General features: G+C 39.8%; 1 protein-coding gene across 3 annotated transcripts in view; it reads left to right on the top strand.

The window, feature by feature from the left end:
* Positions 1-26,602, top strand: part of ADAMTS12 (ADAM metallopeptidase with thrombospondin type 1 motif 12) — a 377,858-nt gene that overhangs the window by 297,286 nt on the left and 53,970 nt on the right. For all 3 annotated transcript variants that reach the window (XM_050793804.1, XM_050793805.1, XM_050793806.1), the window contains exons 17-18: positions 13,827-13,953; positions 20,788-20,998. In XM_050793804.1, the coding sequence (XP_050649761.1) occupies positions 13,827-13,953; positions 20,788-20,998 (338 nt within the window). The remainder of the gene's footprint in view (positions 1-13,826; positions 13,954-20,787; positions 20,999-26,602) is intronic.

Genomic DNA, 26,602 nt, shown 5'->3' with positions numbered 1-26,602 from the left:
AACCTGGAGGACAATATGAACCAAAAATGTTGCAAGTCTCTGTTCTAGTCTTTGCCTTGTCTTTTAAACTTTGTTTGCATTGACTTATTTACATTGAGTAGAACTCATATTAAGCAGAAATATTACACTTTGTGAAGCAGGAAATCACTTGTGCCCAGGATTTCGAGATCAGCCTGGACAACATGGTGAAACTCTGTCTCTACAAAAATTACAAAATGTAGCCAGGTGTGGTGGTGGTACGTCGCTGTAGTCCCAGCTACTCTGGGGGCTGAGGCACAAGGATTACTTGAGCCCAGGAGGTTGAGGCTGCAGTGAGCCGAGATCCTGCCACTGCACTCCAGCCTGGGCAACAGAATAAGAACCTGTCTCAAAAAAAAAAAAAAGTTAAATTTTTAATATAATGAATTTGTCTGTGTTCCCTTTAAAGTTTGTGCTTTTGGTGTCTTAACTAAAAATACTTTTCTATCCTATATGTAGATATGATCCTATATTTTCTTCTAAAAGTTTTAGAATTTTGAATTTCACATAGGGAGTTTAACCCACCTAAATTTATTTTTGTGTGAGGTATAAAGTAGGAATCCATTTTCGTTAGGAATAATCAATTATTCCAACCACATTTATTTAGTATGACAACCCCTCCTTGTTGGCACTTTTAAAGCTGTTATTATTTTAATATCTTATTTTAAAGAAATTGCTGAGAATTTGACAAAACTAACATGGATGGCTATAACTGCACTTGACAATATCTATATGGAGGAGGAGGTGAAATCTCTAGAGAGCACTTAGAATGAATGCTCTCATCCCACCCCACCTACATGTAATTCAGGTTAAATGTGTACGCATCCTAGTAGCTGGAACGTCTGTTTCTAGGTTGTTGTTTCTCTTGGCTGCTTTTCAATTGGATTTCCTCCATCAGATCCCAGGCTTGTCACTACAGCCAGGGTTTGTTAAACATTACCACTGTCCTGCGTTAAATAGGAAGGCCAAGACTAAGCTAATAACTTGCCTGCCTTTCCGACCGAGTGATGCTCTCCATGGTCACTTACCATGTGGCCTCCTTGGGAGGGTCCTTTTCTTTATCCGTACCTCTGGGTGGAACTGGTTTTCTTTCCTCTTGTTCCTGCAATTGCATGTGAAAAGATGCAGTTCATTGTGGCTTCTCTGGGGCAGCTGTGTGGTGCTTTGCCACTGTCAGAGAGTCAAAGGAATTGCATCTCAAATAACAAACTCGCTGTGTCCTATCTGTGAGAACTCTAAGCGTGATAAGTGATGATTCTCTTTTGTTTTCCTTTTTCCATCCAGTTTTGTAAGCATAGCTGTAAAAAGACCCAACTTTTTAGGAATTGTAGTCATTAAAATCTCATTAGCCTGGTTTTTAACAGAATTCTATTGTTAAAATGATCAAACTACATCTTCATCTGCCTCTGATTATTTGCCAACTTGTAATTTTAATTATAATATTTGTGTCCACATCTTATCTCCTTTGTCAGACTGTAAACTCCTGGATGACAGGTTCCATGCTTGATTCTTTTTGTGTGTCCTTCCTCCTTCCCAGGTGTGGCACAGTGCTACTTACTGGTTTCTTATAAAGAATGTTACAAAGGAAACAGATGAAGAGATGTACAGGGCAAGGCGTGTGGAAAGGTCACAGAGTTTCCATGCACCCTCTGGGTGCTCCACCCTCCCGGAACTTCCATGTGTTCAGCCATCTGGAAGCTGTTTCACTGGCATTTATCCAATTTGCTTATAGGTGTGGGTCTATTTCCCGTCTCCTATTCTGTTGCAATGATCTAGTTCTCTAATTTTTGCAGCTTTATATATGTGTTAGTATTAAAATTCCTTATCTAGTTCTTTCTCTTTAAAAATCTTCTTGTCTATTCCTGGCCTTTGCTTATTTATTAAATTTTAGGATCAATTTGTAAAACTCCAAGAAAAGCCTTATTGGAATTGTAATCAATTTGTATGTTACTTATGTGAGGATTGATACCTTTAAAACTGAGTTTTCCTGGGTCTGAATACATACAGCTAACTAGGGAGGTGAAAGATCTCTTCAAGGAGAACCACAAAACACTGCTCAAAGAAATCAGAGATAACACACAAAAAAAATGGAAAAACATTCCATGCTCATGGAAAGGAAGCATCAATATCATTAAAATGGCCATACTGCCCAAAGCAATTTACAGATTCAATGCTATTCCTATTAAATTACCATTTAGATTCTTCACAGAACTAGAAAAAACTATTTTAAAGTTCATATGGAACCAAAAGAGAGCCTGACTAGCCAAGGTATGAATACAATAGATCTCTCTATTTAGGTCTTTGGGATTCTTTAAGAATTATTTTCTCCTTAGAGATACTTAGGAATGCTCTTGATTTTTGTGTTTTAATTTTGTATCCAGCAACCTTTCTGAACTCTATTATTAGTTCTCAGTTTGTCTGTAGAACTTTTTGAATTTTTGTTTCAGTAATACGAAAATTTTTATCTCCTTTCCAGATGTTTTTTACTCGTTGTTTTTTGAAGTCATTGCATTGCATTGCATTGGACCTCTAGCAGAGTGCTGAATGGAATAGATCATAATAGACAATAAGAGACATGTATGCCTTTCTCCTGACTTTGATAAGAATGCTTCAGATGATCCTTATCAGCAAAAAAGATTTTCTTCTATTCCTGGCTTATTACCTTATTATAAACGAGTGTTGAATCTGTTTAATTTTTTTTGCATCTACTGAGATGATCATATAGTTTTTCTCTGTTAATATGCTAAAAGAATTGGTTATTTCATGAATAGATTTTCTGTTATTGAACTGTACTGGCATTCCTTTGATAAAGCTTACTTAATGTGGTATAAATTCATACATGTATTATATGCACTGTCGAGTTCTGTTTGCTAATATTTCACTTAGGACTTCTGTATCTGCGTTCATGAATGAGATCTATCTTTAATATTCCCTTCCAGCACTCTCCTTGTTCAGTTGGGTGTCAAAGTTATAGAAGGCTCATAAATGAGTTGGGTTACTTTTCCTCTTTTTTCTCTGCAACTTTATATAAAATAAGAATAACAGTGGTTTTTGTCCATTGCTGTTCTTGCTCCCAAAGAAATTTCTCCACTGGTTCTAGTCAGTCCTACTTTAGTTAGGTGGGGGAGATTTTTCTTCATGCTTCTGTCCTCACATAGGACTCGGGAATGCATTCAAAGGTAAGTTGTCTGCAGATCAAGTGGCTAGAGTGGGCACGCAGTGGTCTGTGCATGAAGGCAACTCATCCTTATAGTTTCTTCACACTTCTCCTTGACCATATGGGTCAATAGGTACTCCTCATTTTCTCATTCATTTATATTTTCTTTCTTCCTGTTGACTGACTACTATTTTCCTTTAAGATAGAGATGCATTCAGGCAAGTGTCTCCTGCAATTGTATAAAATCTTCCCTGGTCCCATGACTCTCTTTCTCATTCTTAAGTAATAAATAGTCCTATTAGTATATCATGGTAGTTCATTAAGATTATAGCCTCTGGGATGGGCGCCATGGCTCACGCCTGTAATCCCAGCAGTTTGGGAGGACAAGGCAGGCAGATCACCTGAGGTCAGGAGATGAGACCAGCCTGGCCAACATGATGTAACCCCATCTCTACAAAAAATACAAAAATTAGCCGGGCATGGTGACGCGTGCCTGTAGTCCCAGCTACTTGGGAGGCTGAGGCAGGAGATTCGCTTGAACCAGGGAAGCAGAGGTTGCAGTGAGTCAAGATTGCACCTCTGCACTCCAGGCTGGGCAACATGTTGAGTGAGACTGTCTCAAAGAAAAAGAAGATTGTGGCCTCTGGAACCAGACTGTTCAGATTTAAATCCCAGCTTAACCAGCTATCAACTATATGACCTTGTGTAACTTCTTTGTGCTTCAATTTCTTCATCTATAAAGGTGAGAAATTTTGTATGGTTGGTATGAGAATTAAATGAATTAATATATGTAAAATGTAATTGTTAAAAAGAAGTGCCAGAAAATTCTTAGTAATTATCTATTTAAATATTACTCATTGATTATCCTCTTTATTCTCTGTTCTGTGACTCCTATTATATGAAGGCTGAAACTTCTCAATCTACCCTGTACACATCTTAAATGCTTTTTATATGTTCCAAATATTTTTTCCTTTCGAACTGAATTCTGAGTTCCTCAGAACTTTATTCAACATCACTCACTTACTCTCCAACTGTGTCCTGTCTAGAATTTACCCTCAACACAGCATTTTTTATTTCAATGACTATATATTTTCCCCAAGTTTTCTAGCTGTCATTTTTATATTTATTCTTGTTTCTTCCATTTTTGCAATTTATTATGCTCGAGTAATAGAAATTATATCTTTTTAAAATTTATTTGAACATCCTCAACATTTTATTTCTGTGTTGGAGAAAAGTACAAGAGGTAAGGAGAAGAGATCCAAAGTTTTTGCAGCAGTCAAGAGAAATAATACAGTGGCTAGAACTGAAATTAAAGTGACATAGATGGAAAAATTGTACAAATGTGGAGCTATTTAGGAAATAGGCTAGACTGGGCTCAGTGGTTGATTCCATTTACCTATTAGTAGAGAGTGATCTGAGCATAGGGAAGATTGAAAGGTAACACCCTGTGTGCCCCGTTGAGTAAGTAACCAAATGGTGGTATCATTCACTGCGACAAAGAGCGTATAACAAGAAACAGGTCTGAAGAAGAGTTTATTTTTATATATGTCTAATTAAAATGCCCAGAGGCAGTAACATGCTTATTTTAAGGCTTATCAGAGTGCCCTATCAAATTTATTTCACCCAGAGTGGATTCCTATTCTAATTACTTTGTAGCTTGTCTTAGCATTAGATTTCTCTAAATGTATTTTGGAATTATAATTTACAGGCTTGATTAGAGTGTAATTTCCTTTTAGTACCTTTTTCTTTTTTCTCTCTCCTGCCTGTTTTCTCCCATCTTCTCTCTGTATGCACCCCACCCTTTCTAACATTTTTGCAGTTTTACCTGACCACACTGCAGGACCTCATTTCAGGACCAGGATTTGTCATGATTGTTTAGAACTGCTGTCTCATGGTGACATTGATAATATACTGGATAAAGTGATGGAGCCAGCAGGTAGGTCGGCTGAGCTCTTGATTAAAAATTGAATTCTTGTCTTGCTAACTTCCCAGGCCTAAAACTCTGCAAGAGTGATTGTGCTAAGTAGTTGGGGGTGCAGCGGTGGTTGTTCTTCCTTTGCTTTTTTTTTTTCTTATTTTGAGATGGAGTTTTGGTCTTTTTGCCCAAGCTAGAGTGCAGTGGCATAATTTCTGCTCACTGCAAACTCCGCCTCCCAGGTTCAAGTGATTCTCCTGCCTCAGCCTGCCAAGTAGCTGGGATTATAGGCATGCACCACAACACCCAGTTAATTTTGTAATTTTAGTAGATACGGGGTTTCACCATGTTGGCTCATACTCCTGACCTCAGGTGATCTGCCCACTTCATTCCTGCTCCTTCAGATTTTTATCAGGGAAAATAAATTTTCTTCTATTCCTAGTTTATGACATCTTTCATTATAAATGAGTGTTCAATCTGATATTTTTCTGTATCTACTTAGATGATCATGTTTTATATCTATTAATATGCTAATTTGGTTACTCCATGAATAGATTTTCTGTTACTGAGCTGTACTGGCATTCCTTGGATAGAGTTTACTTAATATGATATAAGTTCATACTTATATTAACTGCATTCACTCTTGATGAGTTCCAGGCCTAGGAAGGTAGTAAGACACTAACAAGGCCAGGAGCCTGACAGAGCTCTGTTTAAGTTAAGCACTTCACTTAAGTTCTGCTCAGTATTTTGCAGGGCTGTTTGACTACTTTTGAGTGTGGTGCCTTATGTTTTGTATTTTATAATCTAATTTTGTTTACATGTTTACATGTTATATATTACTGTTACACATTTGGAACAAAGAAATATTTAAGTATAAATTCACTAAGATGTTGTTTTCTTATTTTGAATTTTTTAAATATTTTATTACCTTTCTTCTTGATCAGAGATCTATGTGAAAAACTGGCAAGACAATAGTCTAAACTGAGCTCACTGGTATGAGAGCCAGCCTGTTTTCCACAGTTTACTGCTCAGAGGTAAAGGGCACTCTCAGAGAACACCAGTGACATTCTTGTCTCCAAGCCAGTATCTGTTCTTCTCTCCCCTCAACCACATTTGCTTTTACTTCTGCCTTATCATGGGGAGTGACGCTCTGACTTTAGGGGAATTTAGGACTGACTACTCCTCAGGAAACTTGGAAGAGAATTGCCATGCATTACGGAAGGCTTAATGAAAGTCATTTATCTGAGTCACCCATCAAAAAATCACCAGTGAAAGTTCAGCCAATAGATTATCTGTGAAGAAACATCTGCAGAAATGGCTTGACACAGATATGCATCTCCACAGGAAGCTTCAGGACTCCTTATAAGAAAATATTTGGCCAAAGTTCAGGATCACTTTTAGAGAAATGCAAAAGCCACCTTTTTCCCTCATTGCAGCCCTAGTACTGCAGAGTTCTGTCAGTTATAATAGAGACTAACCAAAATTTCCTGTGTCCTGGAATGGCCCTACTTCTGGAAAATAGCTCCTCACTTCTGAACGTGACCTTTGCCATTTCTGTGCTCAGTGATCTTGTTTCTGCGTTTTGCGGCCTGTAGGTACAACAGTGGCCTATACAAAAGAGGGAACACTTTCTCCTGCCCTACCCTGGGCTTCTCCTTTTCCTTTATCTCCTGGGTAAATTCTCTCTGGAGTTTAGTCATTGTCCCTTTGTTCAAAAAAGGTCATGTGCTGGTAGGGAAAAGCAAATATTGAGAACTGCAAAGATCATGCCTGCAAAGTTGCTGGAGATTGTTTGACTGTTCTAAACTGAGTTGTAAACTAGATCACATTCATTGGAAATAAATTAGTGTGGAGCAGATACTTCTGTTTACTGAAATTAGTTCCTACAGGATTTATCCAATAGTATTCCTACTAAAGCTCAGCATAACCATGCTTGAGATACTGTCCACGTATCCTTGATAAAGCACGAGATTCATAAATAGAAGCACCTGTTCCACTATAGCCCTGATTTGTGACCATATACTGATATTTAGAAAGCAGAATACACTTCTTTGGAAATTCAGAGTCAGATACTTCTTTAACATTTTCAAAGTGCACTCATCTTGGTGCTAATCCATCTGATTTGTCCACCATAATGGTCAGGTAGGATCAACCGAGTTCAGATATTGATCTGTCATAATGTAGGACTTCATAAGATAATAGGAGGATGAATTCAGATGATTTTAATGGAATTAAACTATTGGAATTGAGACATGGATGCTCTGGAATGAGGATTATATAGTTTACTAAATGCATAAATATATAAAATAAACTACTAGTAATATACAGTGGAGGTCTGATAACCTTTCTGTTGTAGTTCACTAATGAAGAAATGAGAATCCTTAATCAGAGTGGCTAATCGAATGGTCTGTTATTTAGTCTTCCTAGTTCCATTTTTACCCTGTGCGGCCAGCAGAGATTCATCCTGCCCTTATTTCAAGCCCTTAGTTTTGTTCTCTAATAATGCGGTTGCCTGGAATTTCTCAGTTGGTTTCTGTGAAGCTTTGCCTTGCTCAGTGTGCTCTGTGGAATGCTGACTGCCTGCTTTTCTTGTTAACCCACGGGAGCTGTGAGACATTGCAGGCCTTTGATTTTCTTTAAGTGAATGAGGTCCCTGACTTGGAGACAGAAGGGGAGTCATAATCAGGCAGGAATACTTCTCAGTTGTGGTGAATTTTTAAAATATCTCCTTCATAGGGCAGAATTTTTCTGCCTAAGACTGTTAAACATTCTTTAAGCACCTTATTTAAGCATTTCTTATATAAATTCTTATGTTACCCATAACCATGACAGTTAACTTATGAACTTACGTAACAGTTCATTGGCATTTCAGGGAGAGAAAAAGTAGTGGCTTGGAGTTTTACTGATGTGAGAGGTATGGGTTTCAACAAATGATGATAGTAAAATAAAATCTTATTATCTAATATACATTCAATATTTGTAGTTATTGAAGTCAATGTCAATGTTCTTTTGAGCTAGCAAATAAAAATGAATTGTGTAACAAGGGTCTAGTTGCTTGTAGGAAGGAGTTTACATCACAGGAGTATGAAAACTAGGGCTTTAGTGAATTGGCTGAGTTGAGTTTGCTTTATTCCCTAGTCTCAGTATGTGAAGCCAACCCTGATCTTATGAGGTGCAGGAAGCAGAATTTTAGAGGGAGTTAATATTCATGATTGGATGAGTGGGTTACAGAGAGGCTTTGGATTCAGGTTCCAAAACTTTTCTCAGGGTGCCTCTGTGTGCATTCAGCATAGTACTAGGACTTAGGGTACATAGTGGGCATATGAGGATGCGTACATACATCGTTTTGTCCTCACTACAACCCTATACTATAATCTTTTGCCATCATGAAGATGAGGACAAGGAAACTGAGGCTTGAGAAGGTTAGTAGGATTGTCCATGATCACTCAGTAAGTAAACGTTAAAAGCAGGATTCAAAACCAGTTCCAGTTTTGATGGTGCTGTTGATGTTGTGATTGTTTTTGATCACACACACATACACACACACACACACACCCGCACACTTCAGTGTGTTTGAGCTTCTATAGTCATGAGAGGCAAGCTGTCTTTGACAAAGCCTTCATTATGAAGGATGGATTTGAATTCATAGAGCATGAAAACAAGTGAAGAAACCAAGAGATCCAGAAAGAAAAAAGGTAAATATTTAGTGGGAACCGAAATTGAAAGTTGGCTAAGCACAGCAACATGGCACAAGTATACATATGTAACAAACCTGCACGTTATGCACATGTACCCTACAACTTAAAGTATAATAATAATAAATAAATTAAAAAAAAAAAAAAGAAAGTTGGCTAAGAATGGACTCATTGACAAGAGAGATGGATATACAATTCCTACACTTCTCTTCTTCCTGTGAAGTGAATGTTTGCTACTTGTTTAGGAGAACTGTAAGTGACAAGCTCTCTATTGAGTCACAGGATTGTTATCATTTTTTGTTATTAAAATCAATGTTATGTCTAATTTGGGGAGGATTATAATTTATATGCTAATGTGCAATTGAACTTGTATTGTTATCATTCTCACTTAAATGGTTATTTTAAAAAGGGGACCTTACCAGTATTTTAAAGACTGCGTCTACAATGCCTTGAAACTTTCACATGCTGTAATTAAATGTTCACTGTCTTAAGTATCTAATCTTAAGTTTATACATAATAGGAAATACTATAATTTTTGCCATAAGTCATTACAATGAGCTATGTCTTCAATTGTTTTATCTAAGTCTTTCAGTTGTCTAAACTGAATTTTTGAATCAAATTAAATTAACCATAACAAATTCCATCGATTTTATAATCTCGATATTGAATTGAGAAAATGATTAGCTATGTCATTTTCTTTTAGACATAAGGAACATTGCTTGTTCCTTATATTGAGGCATAATTTTCATTCAAGATGAGTACTCCTGTTTAAACTATAGGAAGACAGTTCTTTCAAAGGCACTTAGTTGACCTTTCACTGCTAGTATCCGATGAGATTTAGTAAGTATTTACTGCTGCATGGCAACGTTCTGGTTGCTACATGGGGAAAGGCATTCAGAATGGTCTGGAAATAACATTTTGAATTTAGTTCTCATATATTTTGGAATGCGACTGATTTTTACTTTGTGTCTTTTGAAGTAAGTGCTTCCAGATAAACAGTTAACTTAGTGCTGTGGCAACATACTGATTGATTGGCATCCTTAATTAGCTGGAATTTCTTTTGGGACTATATTTAGTATAGAAGAGAAAGGGAAAAATAGCAAGCCAAATAAAAAGCCAATATCAATTATTTTTCTTTAATTTCCAGGGAAAGATCAAAGTCACATAGACTTAGCTGAACGTGTTGTATTTCCTGCATTTGCAGTGTCAATAATGATAACTGCTCTTAAATGGGTGACTGATTCGATCCCCCTCCACAAGAGATATTACAATATCCTATGTCAAAGAAAGATTTTGTTATTTCAGTAATTGATTTTCAGAGTTAACGAGTGTGTCACTGAAGAGGAATAGTTTGGGATTTTTACTGCAAAGGAGATATCACCAGTTAGGGACCCAGCAGGAAACAGCTAGCACAGTCAAGCTGACAACCTTGCCTACTTTCAAAGATACGGGTAGGGTTTAGGGAAATTAGGAAAGGTAATTTATTGCCCCTGCCCATTAACAGTGGAGGGTCAGGGGAATCAGGCTACCATCCCTAGGCCTAAAGAACTAAGGGGAAGGAGCAGTTAAACAAAGAGATAGTGCCTTCATTTCCCAAATCTCATGGGAAGCCACAGCAATTCACAGGATGAGCTTCTTGAGGTTGACAGCAGGGAAGAGAAGTGGGCACAGTGGATCTGGAGGGAAAACAGAAGAACTGTAGCACAAGAGAAGAGAACATGAAAAATCAATACAATCCATCATGGTTGGACTATAGCAAGCCAAGCTCAATTGCAGCTCTGGGTCCTGACTGGAGGAAAGAAGAAAGCTCACATTTATTGAGTGTTCTTTCCATTACTCATGGTATATAACAAACCACCCTTAAATTAGTGTAGTAAAACACCCACCCCTTTATTATGCCACAGATCCTGTGGGTCAGAAATTGAGACAGGACACACTGGGTATGCTGTGCCTCTGTTCCACTATGTTTGGCACCTTGGCTAGGAAGACTCAAATGCCTGGGGGCTTGAACCATCTGAATGCTCTTTTATTCATGTGACTGGCAGCTGAGCCGGTTGATCCAAAGGCTAGGTTCATCTGGGACTGACTGTCGACCTACATGTCATTCCAAGGGTGCTGAGTTTCCCCACTGTGGTAGCTGGAGTGTCCTAAGAGTGAGACACAGATGCAGCAGATGAAATTTCTTGGCCTTTTCTAATCTGGCCTCTGAAGTCACACAGCATCACTTCCGCATTTAGTTCAAGGCCAGAAGAATTAGACTCAGTGTCTCAGTGAGGGATGACAAGGTCATGTTGTAGAAGAGCACGCTGAACAGGAGAATATTGTTGCAGCCACCTTTGGAAAATATGAGCTGCCACGTGCGCACTCACGAAGGCAATATGAACTGGTATCATTTTGAAACATTCTGACAATTGTTGCAACAAACCATTTTCTAGGTTAACCATAAAATTATATTAACCAGATCCTTTCATTATCCAAGGTTTCCAATGATTAAACTTTGTCTTCCCTTTATGGAGCATTGCTTTTAAATGTAAGAGATGCTTCCAGGATAAACTAGCTGAGCTTCCTGCCCTCCAACAGCGTGAGTATCACTGTTCTCATTTTCCCACAGACTAAACCCAGTGATGTGTAGAAGGGAAAGTAGGGACTAGAACTCAGGACCCTTGGATTCTATTTACTTTCTTTTTTTTTATTATTTAACTAGAAATAGATAAGAAATGAATCGATAAATTAAATTTTACCAAATGAACACCCAAGCATCAGATGAGAAAGAAGCACTTGGCCAGGTATTGCTATCCTATAACGTCAGGGAAGTCGACCTACTGGGTTGGGGCCCTCATTGGAAGATTGGGCTTAGCTTGGTACCTGGCACATACAAGGGCTGTCGTATATAAGAATGCAGTTGCCGAGAGAAGAGTAATGGTCACCAGGACCATTAATGTCAGTGGAGAAACTCTGACACATAGTTATCCCTTTTCCTTTTGCCCTTGATGACATCTTCCTGGCCTATCCGTTCATCTCCCAGCTGGTGCAGTGGATTGACCCATGCAATGTTATGAACTTTCCGAAGGGGATTTTATGTAAGGTTTTGTGCCATTCTGGAGACAGGAACACTAAGCACACTTATCTTTGCTATTCATGCACAGACACAAGCCTTTGGGGACTGTTTCCAACCTATTACAGTCATCTGACAGTCTTTTTCATGTTTTGACATCAAGAATTTGCCAAACCACCCAAGCTTCAATGAAACTTCTAAGCAGCTAAACTTTTTTTTCCCCTACTCTCCAATGGCAGATGCATGTCAGCTTCTCTGATGTCAACGATCCAACTCTCTATTCCACTGACATCTGTTAGTTGAGAAAGCCTGAGTGGTTGAAGGTTTACTTTTCTCTTGAAAACACAATTTTCTCCAAAAAAAAATGTTCTTTTTTAAAGGATTTACTTACTGTTTTGCAACCCCTACTGACACTTTTTTAAGTGACAAGATGCCATCTGGCATCAGGGGGATTTGGCTGAAGCGAGTCCATGCTGAGGCAGAGCGAGGTGGTGGGTGGTAGGACAGCAGGTTCCAGGTCAGTCCTGCCAGCTGTGTGACTGTGGGAAAGCCCCTCAGTGTCCTCGGCGGTAAAGTGAGGAGGTGATCAGCTCACTGGATTGCTCAGGGCCTTTCCAGTTCTGGAGTTCTGTACACCAATGAGCCCACACAAGGTCTAGACATCCTGAGAGCTCAGGGTGCCAGCCTTTGTACAGATTGCTCTGCCTTTCAGGGGTCTTAGTCTTTAGTATTCTCACCCAATATTTCACAGGTTACATTGAAGCACTAGCCCGTACAAGGGAGATGCTGAGTTACTTCTTCACTGCCCCTTCACTTCAGTCCATGACAGTCTGGCCATTCCTCTACGTTCCCTTGCTAATGATGTCCTAGTTATCAAAGTCAGTGGTCCTTTCCCTTTCTCAACCTTTGTGACTCCACTGTGCCTCAGTTTCTTCACCTGTCAGATAATGATAAGGATGGTGCTGAACTCATTGGGTTGTTGAGAGGTTTGAGTTATTATACATCATAATAGATAGCAGGTAATATATTAATGATATAAATACACATAGTTTAGAACAGTGCCTGGGACAAGGCGTCATTTGCCTATAGACTCTGTGTGAGTCCCTTACTTGCACTAACTGTCTGGTCTCTAAAGGCAGCAGGATTATCAATCCTTGCTATCAAATCCCTGTATTTTAAAAAACATAACATCTCAAACTTTGCAACATTATTTTAAATTGTATTTCATTCTCTAAGAGTTTACCGACCTCAACTAATATAAAAATACCTGTCTCTTCTATCCTTTAATTAAGCTAATAATGTAGCAATTGCCTCGTAACACCTGTTGATGACATCTACTTTCATTATTAGTAGCAGTAGTATTTTGGAGATGGAGTCTCGCTCTGTCGCCCAGGCTGGAGTGCAGTGGCACGATCTCAGCTCACTGCACCCTTCGCCTCCTGGGTTCAAGCGATTGTCCTGCCTCAGCCTACCGAGTAGCTGAGATGACAGGAGCCCACCACCATGCTTGGCTAATTTTTGTATTTTTAGTTGAGACAGGATTTCACCATGTTGGCCAGGCTAGTCTCAAACTCCTGACCTCAAGTGATCCACCTGCCTCTGCCTCCCAAAGTGCTGGGATTACAGGTGTGAGCCACTGCGCCCAGCCTACTTTCATTATTTAAATCTCATTTGTTTTCCATCTGGCGCGTGTGTGTTAGTGTCATCTCCACGGCTGGAATGTAATCTGTGGAACAGACTTTACCTCCTACCTCTATGACCTGCAGTTTTTCCTAGGCAAGCTCTCCTCCTCCCCTTGCCAGTTGCAGCATGAGGGTGAATCACAAGAGGTCCCCATTCTTCATCCCTTCTTTAAAAACCAAGTAACTTTTGAACAACTTTCCCATCAGCCGTCAGCATGATCGTTGACATGGTCAAGCACCTCACCTGACCATGAGCATGTGGGCTCAGGATTCAGTACATGTGAATCTTTCTGTCCGACCCCAGGTATCCGCCGCCAGACTGCCCATTGCATAAAGAAGGGCCGTGGGATGGTGAAAGCTACATTCTGTGACCCAGAAACACAGCCCAATGGGAGACAGAAGAAGTGCCATGAAAAGGCTTGTCCACCCAGGTAACCATCGCTAACAGCTGGAGCTCTGTGTGTCTGCCTACAGTGATGTCTGACTCAAGAGTGACCCAATGCTTGCTGATAAAGAAATAATGTGTGGCTTTGTTATTTGGATAAACACAAGAACGCTGTTAGAAGTTTCTGTGGCTATGCTGTTGGAGCCTGTGGCAAGCTGTGAGGACATATTCTCCCAAGAGCAGTATTTTCACAAGGTGATGTGTTCTGTGTTTAATTATTTGGCAAGACTAGGTGCCAAAGCATTGGTGAAGAGAATGCTAAGTGGATCACACAAAAGTAGTTTCGCTAATAGAGTTGTCTTTTCCAAGGGCTTTACCAGTGCAACTCCAGCCTTCAGATGAAAGGTTGGCACCTTCTAATCACAGTGCCCACTTGTACTTCAGGCTGCCCAGAAGAGGGGGCTCAGAGAGCAGGTTTTCCCAGCCTCGACATTACTGACATGTGGGGATAGCTGACTGTTTGTGTGGGGGGTTGCCTTGTGAATTGCAGGAGGCTTAGCAGCATTACTGGCCTGTGTTTCCTTAGATGCTGGTAGAACTCCCTCCCTCCCAATCCAGGCTATGACAACTAAAAATGTCTGCAGACATTGACAGATATCTACTACAGGGTAAAATCATCCTCAGTTGACAGTCACTGTTTTAGAGATATTCAGCAATATTCAGGGTATTGCTAACCACATTGGTTCAAGAGATTGGGATCCTAGAAGGTAGTTGGGATGTTATTATGCCAGGCTTATGTTTAAAAAGAGAGAGAGAGAAAAGAAAGGAAAAAGAAAAAGGAGGAAGAAGGAGAAGAAGAAAAGAAGGAGGGAAAGAGGGAGAGGAAAGAGGGAGAAAGGAAGGAATATTGGTTGATTTCCAGGAAGTATCTTCATTCTCTGGTGACCTTAAACAGGGATGTATTTATGTTGCAGAGTCCAGCAAGCATTCATCCCAGTTCTACGCAGACACACTATGAGGCATTTAAACAAGGGGGAGACTCATTGGTATCATAAATCAAACAGATGACAGGGCGGATTCTAAAGAAGAGCTAGAATGTGACAAATATCCAAGAACTAGGTTAGAAAGAAGAGTCAAGACAAGACTCTTGTCTTGAAAAAACTGATGTCAGTCTCTTAGCGGTCCAAACTGGCAGGACCCAGAGGCCAGGGTATTCTCAACTCAGAGAGAGGTTTATTTTCTCTTCTGTTCTGTGGCTTTTTCTAGGTAGGAGCTGGACCCCACCACTATTGAAGCAGGAAAGCAATGTGTCATCGCCTCGCCTTGCTCTAGCTCCTTCCTGTGGCTTTTTTGCCAGGAAGAACTAGAAATGACCAGGGAAGATAAGGCTAGCACTAGGTTTTATATGAAATTGCAGTTATGTTACTTTCTCAAGGAAGAATGAGCCAGGAGAGAGAGCCTTTCTTAGAGCTAGTCCATCGCCTACTACTCCACAGAATTCATGAATTGTGAGATTTTTGACTCCTGAGAATGTTAATTAGCATAATATAATACTTATAGGTTCAATTTCTGAAAATGTGCTCTCAAGTAGGATATGATAAGCTAAGTAGAATTCCATGAAACATTCAGATATAATGGTTGTATTAGTCCTTTCTCACACTCCTAATAAAGACATACCCGAGACTGGATAATTTGCAAAGAAAAAGAGGTTTCAAGGACTCACAGTTCTAAGTGGCTGGGGAGGCCTCATAATCATGGCAGAAGGCGAAAAGCATATCTTACATGGCTACAGACAAGACAGAACGAGAGCCAAGTGAAAGGGGTTTGCCCTAATAAAGCCAACAAATCTTGTGAGACTTATTCAGTAGCACGAGAACAGTATGGGGCAATGTGCCCCTGTGATTCAATTATCTCCCACCGGGTCCCTCCCACAACGTGTGGGAATTATGGGAGCTACAATTCAAGCTGAGATTTGGGTGGGGACACAGCCAAACCACATCAATGGCCAGTTTACAAAAGTCCTTTTTATTTACGACTGCATTTTAGCTTCTACAGATATTTATGAAATAGTCATAAGACAGGGTATGGGTATTACTCTGAGGTGCTATATGAGGAGATAAAGGTTCAGAGAAATTTGATGCCATACCCTAGGGGAAATGGCTGCAGAGAAAACTAGCACTTCTTTTTTTACATTTTACTTTAAGTTCCGGGATACATGTGCAGAATGTGCAGGTTTGTTCCATAGATGTACATGTGCCATGGTGGTTTGCTGCATCTAGGTTTTAAGCCCCACATGCATTAGGTATTTGTCCTAATGCTCTCCCTCCCCTTGCCCCCCAACCCCCTACAGGCCCCAGTGTGTGATGTTCCCATCCCTGTGTCCATGTGTTATTGTTCAACTCTCACTTATGAGTGAGAACATGAAGTGTTTGGTTTTCTGTTCCTGTATTAAAAACTAGTACTTTTTAAGAACCCACTGTTTTTCAAGCTGTTTCCACATAACCATATCATTTAAACCTGTAAGCAACCCTAATTTGTAGATACGTTTATGCTCATTATACAAATGAAGACTCTAAAGCCTTCACAAAAATTTTCCTCGGTCACTTAGCTACAAGTTTTAGAGTCAGGATTTGAACCCAGATCTGTCTGCTCTGCTGCCTCTGTATGTGCTGCTACACCATGCTGCTGCCTAGGATCTCAGGATAAGCAGGTTTCAGTGCTAGAACCAGAATCCCCTACATTTAAACTATTTCTCTCACATTAAAACACAATAAAAATGTTATGAATGCGCAGAAAAGGCTGACTCCAAAACTAAGTCATGCCTCCAGGTCCAAGCGATTCTCCTGCCCCAGCCTTCTGAGTAGCTGGGATTACAGGCGCATGCCACCACATCTGGCTAATTTTTGTATTTTTAGTAGAGATTGGGTTTCACCATGTTGGCCACACTGGTCTCAAACTCCTGACCTCAAGTGATCCACCCGCCTTAGCCTCTGCAAGTGCTGGGATTGCAGGCATGAGCCCACGTGCCTGGCGATTTGCCTTTTTAAGAATAAATAATAAACTAATATTATTTGTTTTTGCAAACTTAGTTCACTAGTTTCCTTGTATATGAATTTCAAGCTGCAATATCTTCTCCTGTCACCTAATTTCCATGATCTCTGAAAAGTTCATACCCATCACTGAGACCTGTCATTTCTTTTCCCAAAAAATTTCCTGTGCAAGGTTTAATCTTATTTATTTCTTCAGTAAATCTTCAGTAAATAAGAAATTTCTTCAGTAAATAAGAACAAATCTTATTTTTTCTTCAGTAATATCTTGTTTTTACAGCCAATTTCAACATTCTGTGTTCTTCCCCAAAGGAGTATTTGAGACAGATTTTTTTAAGATTTAATCAAAACTTTTGATTAAACATAAAAAAATGTATTACATAGCCAATGGCTTTCAGGATGAAAGCCTTATAGAGCTTGTTCCAGGAGAGAGAAGACTGTCAAGAAAGAAATTCTTCGAAAATTTAATATATCTGATTCCAGAAAGAGGTTATTTGAGTCCCTTCTCCCTACTGACTTCTCTCTGAACTTTGGTTTTCAGAAAAGCAAAACTCTGCTAGGTCACAGCTGTGGCGGTGCCTAGCATATCCGAAGTACTCAATAAACCTCTGACAGTGACTTTTTAAAACTGTGGCAGCTATATGTAGGTTTCAGTCCACAGAATAATGGCATATGACTTAAATCGAGGTTTCTCAACCTCAACACTATTGCTGCTTTGAGCTGGAGAGTTTTTTGTTGTGGGTAGCTGTCTCGTGCCAATGTAGGAGATGTAGCAGTATCCCTGGACTGTATCCACTAGATTCCAATAGCAACCCACCCCCCATTCCCTGTCACCACCGATTTGTGATGATGAAAAATGTCTTCGGACATTCCCACATGTCCCCTGGGGAGGGAAGCTGCAGAAATCTCTGCTGATTGAGACCTTCTGATCTAAATGAAAGCAATGAGATCATTGAGACTGGGAAAAGCCCATGAAAGAGGGAAAAAGGACTGAGCATGATGTGTGTAGGGGACAAGAAAGATAGGGAAAATGAGGCTGAAGGAATGGGATATAATGGGAATATGGAGACAATGTGTACACAGGACCAGGAGGTAAGAGTGCTTGCACTGTAGTCATGGTTTTGTCAGAATGTGAAATGTTTAGTTGAATTGGATTTTGGAATGTAAATTCTATTAGGAAAAAGATTCGTACAAAGAAAGATTATAATTATAAAAGTTGATTTCTTAAAGGAAATTACTATTCTCAGCAAGGGTTTAACCAATTCAGTTTTGGACTTTCATTTTTCTGAGTAATGAAATTTAGAAAGAGTGAGGTGTCCTGGTTTGTTGGCGATCAGCGCTGTTGACGCACATACTGATAGGGGAATCAGTAGAAGCTACTGATAAAAGAGGGGTTATTTTAAAAATAAAAGAAAGGTTCAAAGGGTCTCTAACCCATCCCTTCTACTTGATCTCAGAGAAGACTCATATCCAAACTACAGTAAACTTTTACAGAATTCCAGAACAACTACAGGCTCTTCAAAGATCTCAAACATAGGCACACACATGTACACACACACACACACACACACACACACACTCTTAGTCATTTAGATAAAACATAAAATCTCCATAAATGTAAAAACAGTATTCTATTAGAAATCTCCTACAAGAGGTGGGGTTATGGCAAACACCCAAAAGAATGAATGGACAGCAGAGAACAGCTGGACCATGGCTCCTGAGCCCCGGGCCTGGAAGACCTTTACAGCAAAAAAAAAAAAAAGAAGATGGTTTTCAATTTAATCTTGTGAGAGTAAGACTAAGCTGTTTTAGTCCGTTTTGTGTTGCTGTACCAGAATACCACAGACTGGGTAATTGATAAAGAACAAATTTATTTCTTGGCCAGGTGCGGTGACTCACTCTGTAATCCCAGAGCTTTGAGAGGCCAAGGCAGAAGGATCACTTGAGCGCAGGAGTTCGAGACTAGCCTGGGCAACAAAGCAAGACCCTTTCTCTATAAAAATAAAAATAAAAAATAAATTTCTTTTAAAAAGAAACATTTCTCACAGTTCTGGAGATTGGATGGCCAAGATCATGGTACCAGCATTTGATCTGGCGAGGGCCTTCTTGCTGCATCCTTATAAGGCTGAAGGAGGAAGGGCAACAGAGGACAAATATTTGTGTCCTCGTGTAGAGAGTGAAAGGAGTAAACCACTCCCAAATCCTTTTTCAAGTGGCCTTAATCCATTCATGATGGTAAAGCCCTCACGACCTAGACACCTCCCATCAGACCTCACCTCCCAACACTGTTATATTGAGGATTAAGTGTCTAACACATATGTTTTAGGGAACACATTCAGACCACAGCAAAATCACAGGCAATATGTTCCCTAAGGGACTGTAGAGAAAACTCCAAGAAGAGAAAACAAGAACGTCCATTATCACTTTGTAGTGATACAGCTGAAAGCCCTATAGCAAGTACTTAGATAAATTAAACTTTCAATCAACTCAGATTAAGGCCTTTTCAGAATGGCATTTTATAGATTCTCTTGGCCTGACCTCCTTTAGAAAAGCCTGAGGTAGGACAAAGTAATTAGATTAATACAGTGGGGCACTTATTGGTTTCACATCATACTGTTCCAATATTATTAGCTCTTTACCCACTAAGGTTAAACACCAAAGATTAAATAAGTAATCTCAATTACTTATTAAATGAAGAATATGATTGAATTGAGGAATTGCTTTCTTCTGATATTTTTAACTTGAGACTAAAAGTGTCACAATCAAAAGAAATTGTACAGAAATAAATTCAATATTTAGTAAATAAAAGTAAAAAGTTTTATCTTTAAAATTACCAAAATTCAATGCTGTCTCAAGTCAGGAGACTTTCTTGAAGTCAGGAATGAAGGACTTCCCCCAGTGTACTATTTTCCCATGAGAGATAAAAGTGTCCCACTTGTTACTATACGGAGGGATGGAAAAGTGGGCTGTGCAGAGGAACAACAATGGACCCAAACCACACTGAGTGAAGACACCTGTTCTATCTTCGGTGCTGGGGAAGATTTGCACAATAATGGAGAAGAGGGACAAGAGATGGCTCCCTGCCATTTTCAAAAGTTACTTCTGTGTAACCAGTGGGCCCACATCCTAGATTCTTGAGTAAAAAATGATTTTATTTAAGTTTATTCTTTTTCTACTTATTTCTTATCAAAGGGAGCAGTGAAAATATTAACAAGTAGACTTCAGGAGATAGGGAGAAAAATAAAGGCAATGTCCCTAATTGATCACTTCCTAAATAATTTAAAAATTTATGTTAAAGTGCCTACTTTCCATTCAATTAAGAGCCAGGAGACCTAGAGTCTAATTGGACTCTTTTACTCAATAGCACGGTCAAAATAACAACAAATCATAACAAATGCTTGAGTTTTGTTATATGTCAGGCTCTGTACTATACACTTTACATGAACTGGTCTTTCATTTAATGCGCAGCAACGCTCATATATTTTTACACCCATTGAATAGATGAGAAAGTGAGACTTAAACTTGCTTCAAGTTGCACAGCAGAACCCTGGACCTCAGTTTTCTTACTGAAAAGAGAGGGCATGCATATATTTTTTTTCTCATTCAAAAACATGCGTATTTAGCAACTGCTTATGCCAGGCACTCTGCTGAGCTCTGGAGTTTTGATTGAAGACACCGTGGCCCTGTCTGCAGCACGCCCCCTAGTGGGTTGGAGTGTCTCCATGGCCCTCCCAGCCCTGTGATCTGCATTTCTGTCCCTGCTTTCTCAGTGGTTGAATGGAATGTATGCTTACGTTGGCGATCTTCTCTCACATGTCCATGTTTGCCTGCAGGTGGTGGGCAGGGGAGTGGGAAGCATGCTCCGCGACATGCGGGCCCCACGGGGAGAAGAAGCGAACCGTGCTGTGCATCCAGACCATGGGCTCTGACGAGCAGGCTCTCCCGCCCACAGACTGCCAGCACCTGCTGAAGCCCAAGACCTTCCTTTCCTGCAACAGAGACATCCTGTGCCCCTCGGACTGGACAGTGGGCAACTGGAGTGAGGTGAGCTCAGGGCTCAGAGGGGAAACTGGCATTATTCAAGCTTCATCAGCCTCTGCCTTCCTTCTCATTATCCAATCCAAAGTGACCCTAGGTAAAATTGCAAAATATCCCTGGCCTGCTCATTTTCCATTCATACGGGATCTTGCTCTCACTTGCTCAATGGTCAGCTTACTACCTGACAGGGGTGAGGTAGACTCCGCCCCGCCCCCCTCCCCCACTACAGGATCACAACGACTAATTAATAAATCAGAAGCTTGGCCGGGCCTGTTGTTAAACCATTGGTAGCAGATCAGGGACCTCCCATGCACCCCAAAAGTGATTTATAAAACATTGACCAGCACATCACTATAGTTAACCCAAACCAAAACAGTGTCACTTGACACTAAGAAAAATCCCCTCAAATTATCCATCTGTTCACCATGTGTCAAGGCCAAACCAGACCAAGGTTTATAACATCTATTATAAGACACATAAGTTCAGATGAATGTTGCATTTTCCCCAAATTAATTTGATCTAATTTTCTGACTATAATTGGAAATCAGTAAGCTGGAAGGTTATGAAAAGCTCTCCCAGGCTTTAATTTTCTTTGGGTCACTTTGGCATCTGGTTTTGTCAGGCCTTGTCATGTTCCCAGTTATTAGTGGAAGGCCCCAAAGCCTCCAAGGGCCTCAGCTCTGCTTCCCTATATGCAGTTCAGTGAATAACCTAAGGAATAACTAGAAAATACATGTTTTTTAAAAATTAACAGGCCAGTGTTTAGAGATGGATGCTGACTTTATCTTATGAGCTTCCTTGAATAGCCATATGCTTCCATAATAATGCTCCCACTGGCCAGGCACCTGTAATCCCAGCACTTTCAGAGGCCGAGGCAGGAGGATCACTTGAGCTTAGGAGTTTGAGACCAGCCTAAGCAACATGATGAAACCCCATCTCTATTGAAAATACAATTAGCCTGGCATGGTGGCATGCCTGTAGTCCCAGATACTTGGGGGGGCTGAGGCAGGAGGACCACTTGAGCCTGGGAAATTGAGACTGTAGTGAGCTGATATCATGACACTGTACTCCAGCCTGGGTGAGAAAGTGAGACTTTGTCTCAAAATAATAATAACAATAATGCCACCATTGCTCAGGATATTTTAGGAACTCCTATGAGGACTCGGGAGAAAATGGAGAATATCTGATTCAGGAGAATGCCACAGAAAGTCGATTAGAATGGGGCCTGATGGATAAATGAATAATGTGATCAAAATTTTTGTGTTTAAAAAACATTTGATTATAAATATGTGACAGATTGCTTTGCACCTGCTCTGAAAGAAGAATTCCAAAATGTGTGTAAGCAAAGGTACCATCTCTGAAGATACCTATTTGAAAGCAAAACATTCATTTAAATACAGCAGCTTTGATGAAACCTTATTTCCAAGACTCCCTTTTATTAGCTTATGTCACAGTTTAGGTGTATTTACCTTCTGAATCTGTACAGGCTGTTCTCTTGAGCATCTAGGTGAAATTAAAAAAAAGAAAAGAAAAGAAACAGAAAATATGGTCCCTAGATGGTAAGAACTTCCATCCAGTGGGAGAGATAGGATCCAGAAAAGAAAAAGAAAAAAGGAAAGAAAGGAAAGGAAGGACAAAGGTATGCATGTAAAGAAATATACCTACATACAAATATGGGTGTATTACTGATTCACTCACTAATGTATGTACACACATCAGTGATAAACCAAACATTCTTTTTGCTATTCCTGGGGGAGTATAATCACAGCATTTGGCTGTCCTGCCTTATTAGTCCACCACAACCTAGGTTTCTGTAAATTACAGTGTTGTCAAAATAAGGCTGAATAGAGTATTGTGACTGGCCTATTAAATCTGTTTACCAAAAATGTGTTGGCTGCATCCAAAACTGTTAATAATTCTTGTCATGTAGAATTTACTAATTGCCAACATCTTAATGCTTTTTCAGAGGACTGCAATTACAGATTTGGCTGAGGAGTTCTTATTGTGTTCATGTTTATGGGAAGCGTAGTAACCTGTCTTAACTGGAGAACAAGAGACCAAAAAGTTGGCATGATGTAAGAAGCACTCGAGTGTGTGGTTCCATATGCAGCCATTGCACAGTCAACAGACCACACACGGACAGTTTCTAGCTTCCACTTGACAGAGCTGAGCAGAAAGGCTGGGCCAATGCCGTCATTCAGAAGATGTCATTGGAGTGCTTTTGGTTAAATCAGTATCAAAATATTCATCAAACGGGTCTTCCTTTCTTCTCTCTGCTGTCTTACTAATAACCTTCTAATGAACTTTGCTGGAGTATGATGAAATGTCTTTGACATTCTAACTATGCACAGATACTTTTTTTAAGGAGAGATGACATAGCGATTCTTGGCAGGCAGTACTTATTGTCTAGATTTTGTCTGGAGACCAACATTATTTGAAGCAGGATAGTGCTCCAGCCATCATTTGGTCTGTACTGTGTCATTTGGGTCACCCTGGATGGTCTAAAACTGTAAGGTTACTGATCCAAAAGGCCCAAGAACTGACAGCCTTCTAGACTGCTATAAAATGGCCTTCTCTGGGCTAACCTAAGAGGGAAGAAAGAGAAAGTACATTCATGAGCTCCCTTCCCTATCAAAGCACTCCACCAACTCAAGCAGTAAGGGAAGAGTGGGCCCAGCCGTGCCAGGTCGGTACACTCCTCCCTGTTCCAGCAGGAATCACAAAGGGGAGTTCTCTCCCCTGCTGCCCCAGGCAGGCTTTCCTGCCCCCTGTGACCAGCCCCTTTTCTCTAAGCTTATGTTCTAGATACCTGACTCCCACCTCCAATCTCAGGTTTTACCAAGAATCTTATCCTGGTTTTGCCCACCCTACTTTGTGGACTTAGAGGGTAAAGAAGGGAACTCTATTTATTGTAAATAGAGACGAGGTATCAAAGTTATTGTGGATCCCTTGCTTCTCAGATACACCATTTCAGGGGCATGCCTTGTGAGAGGCAGCCAGTCTAGTAGTGAAGGGCACAGTACCTAGAGCATGGCTTCCTGGGTTCAAATGTGTGTGTGTGGCAAACAGGACACTCCAGAAGCCAGGATGTGTGTGTTTGTTTATATAGTTTTCCTTTCCAAAGGCATTTCAGGCAGTTTACAGTAAAAGGGCTCTGGACATTGAAGTGGTGAACTGGAAGTTGTAGCCATGCCTGGGAGCAGAGAGCAACATGCTAAACATGAGAATAATAGGGTTATTTTGATGAAGCTTTCAGTTTAACCCAGTGCATCCAGACAACCAGGGCAACAAGGGCAGCCCAGTGGGTTCCATAATTCTTTCTATCTGATAGATGGAAGGGTACCTCTTCTTCAAGAGACACCCCTGGTACTCCCAATGAGAGCTTTAAAATAACTTGCCAAAATTACATGAGATTTTTAATAATGACTCCAAGGATATAACTAGAGAATGATTCAGTCAGATTCTTTGTAAAAAGCTGTGCCATCTTTTTCCTTGGATGGATGGATGGATGGATGGATGGATGGATGGATGGATGGATGCATGGATAACCACCATGTACTTAATAAATGTTTGATTAGTACATCCTTGGCAGAAAGGGAAGTGGGAAGAGTCCTGGCTGAGATCACAGAGAACCATCTTAGTTCTGGTCTTGTATTGCATAAACTTGTATTGCATGTTATACAGTCTTAGGAAAATGATTTTTCCTTATAGGACCTCAGTTTCCTCAACTATAAACCAACATGTTATTTCTCCTAGTAATTAGACTAATAGTAATGATGGGTGATAATTTTTCTAGATTTTCCAGCCTTGGCAATCTCTAATTGTGTGGCCTTGAGCCAGTGTTAATTCTCTCTTAGCCTGTTGTCATTGAGAAACATAGGATTATTGTAAGAATTGAAGAAGATAATTCATGCAAACACTTAGCATAGTGCCTGGTAAATAGTAAGTGTTCACTAAATTATTATCAGACAAGAAGACAAAAGTCTATTTTCCATGCTAATCTGATTTTGCAAACCTTGCTCAATCAGTTGTACCCAAAGGTGCTGAAGGAACTGATCTGTGGCCCCGTAAGTTTTCACCTATCCCCTCCCTGAGCTCAAGGAGCTCATTCATTTTATGCATGAAACACTGTAAGTGCAGTGCTTCTGGCCTACAGATTTTTCAAGGGCCTATACAACTATTTGAGACCTGAAAAAAAAAACCTCATGCATTGCTTCTATAAAAACAAAAGGACCCTGCAAAATCAGAAATCAATATTTAATTATATATTAATAGCAAATACACACCAAGCATTTTGTATGCATTGTTACTATGTATTATGTATGTATCTATTAAGTACTTTTATGGTTACTAGCACATTTAATCTTCACCATGACTTATTGAGCCCCATTTTATTAATACAAGTGAAGAAACTGAGGCATAGAAACATTTAGAAATTTGTCCAAAGTCACATGTTGCCAGGATTTGAATGCAGGCAGCACAGTGTCTACTCTGAATGTATACTTTGCCATACTGCTTCTCAGATATCTGCAAAATGTAGCAATATGACAGTTTCTCGTATTCATAAGAAATGTTTTCCGTTTGGAAATGATTTGTAGGCTGGCTTTTCTCATTCTGTTGGAATTTCAGACTGTGCATAACGATTGCTGAGAAATCAGAGCCTCCCCAAAATTAAATGTTACCCTCACTGAATAACTTCAAAAGCGCAGGAAAAAAATAAAGCCTTTCGCAAAAGATTTGAATAGACATTTCTCAAAAGAAGGCATACTCGTGGCAAACAGGCATATGAAAAGGTGCTCAACATCATTATCATCAGAGAAATGCATATCAAAACTATAATGAGATACCATTTTTACCCCAGTTAAAATGGCTTACATCCAAAAGACAGCAAAAACAAATGCTGGTGAGGATATGGAGAAAGGGGAACCCTCGTACACTGTTGGTAGGAATGTAAATAGTTTAACCACTGTGGAGAACAGTTTGGAGGTTCCTCAAAAAGGTAAAAGTTAAGCTACCACGTGATCCAGCAATCCCACTGCTGAGTATATACCAAAAAGAAAGGAAACCAGTCTGTCAAAGAGATATCTGCACTCCTATGTTTGTTGCAGTACTGTTCACAATAGCTAAGATTTGGAAACAACCTAAGTGTCCCTCAACAGATGAACAGATAAAGAAAAGGTGGTACATATACATGATGGAGTACTATTCAGCCACAGTAATGAATGAGATTCAGTCATTTGCAACAATGTGGATAAACTGGAGATCATTATGTGAAGTGAAATAAGCCAGGCACAGAAAGAGAAATATTGCATGTTCTCACTTATTTTAGGACTCTAAACATCAAAACAATTGAACTTACGGACATAGAGAGTGAAAGGATGGTTACTAGAGGCTAGAAACAGTAGTGAGAGTTTGCAGGGAAGGTGGGGATGATTAAGGGGTACAAAAAAAATAGAAAGAATGAATAAGACCTATGATTTGATAGCACAAGGAGATGACTATAGTTAATAATAACTTAATTACACATTTTAAAATAACTTAAAGGGTATAATTAGATTGTTTGTAACTGGAAGGATAAAAGCTTGAGGGGATGGATACCCATTCTCTATG

The sequence above is a fragment of the Macaca thibetana genome, chromosome 6 (genome assembly GCF_024542745.1).
Source record: "Macaca thibetana thibetana isolate TM-01 chromosome 6, ASM2454274v1, whole genome shotgun sequence".
NCBI classification, from domain to species: Eukaryota; Metazoa; Chordata; class Mammalia; order Primates; family Cercopithecidae; genus Macaca; species Macaca thibetana.
Note: the sequence above shows the minus strand (reverse complement) of the source record. Positions and strands in the feature narration are given on the sequence as shown.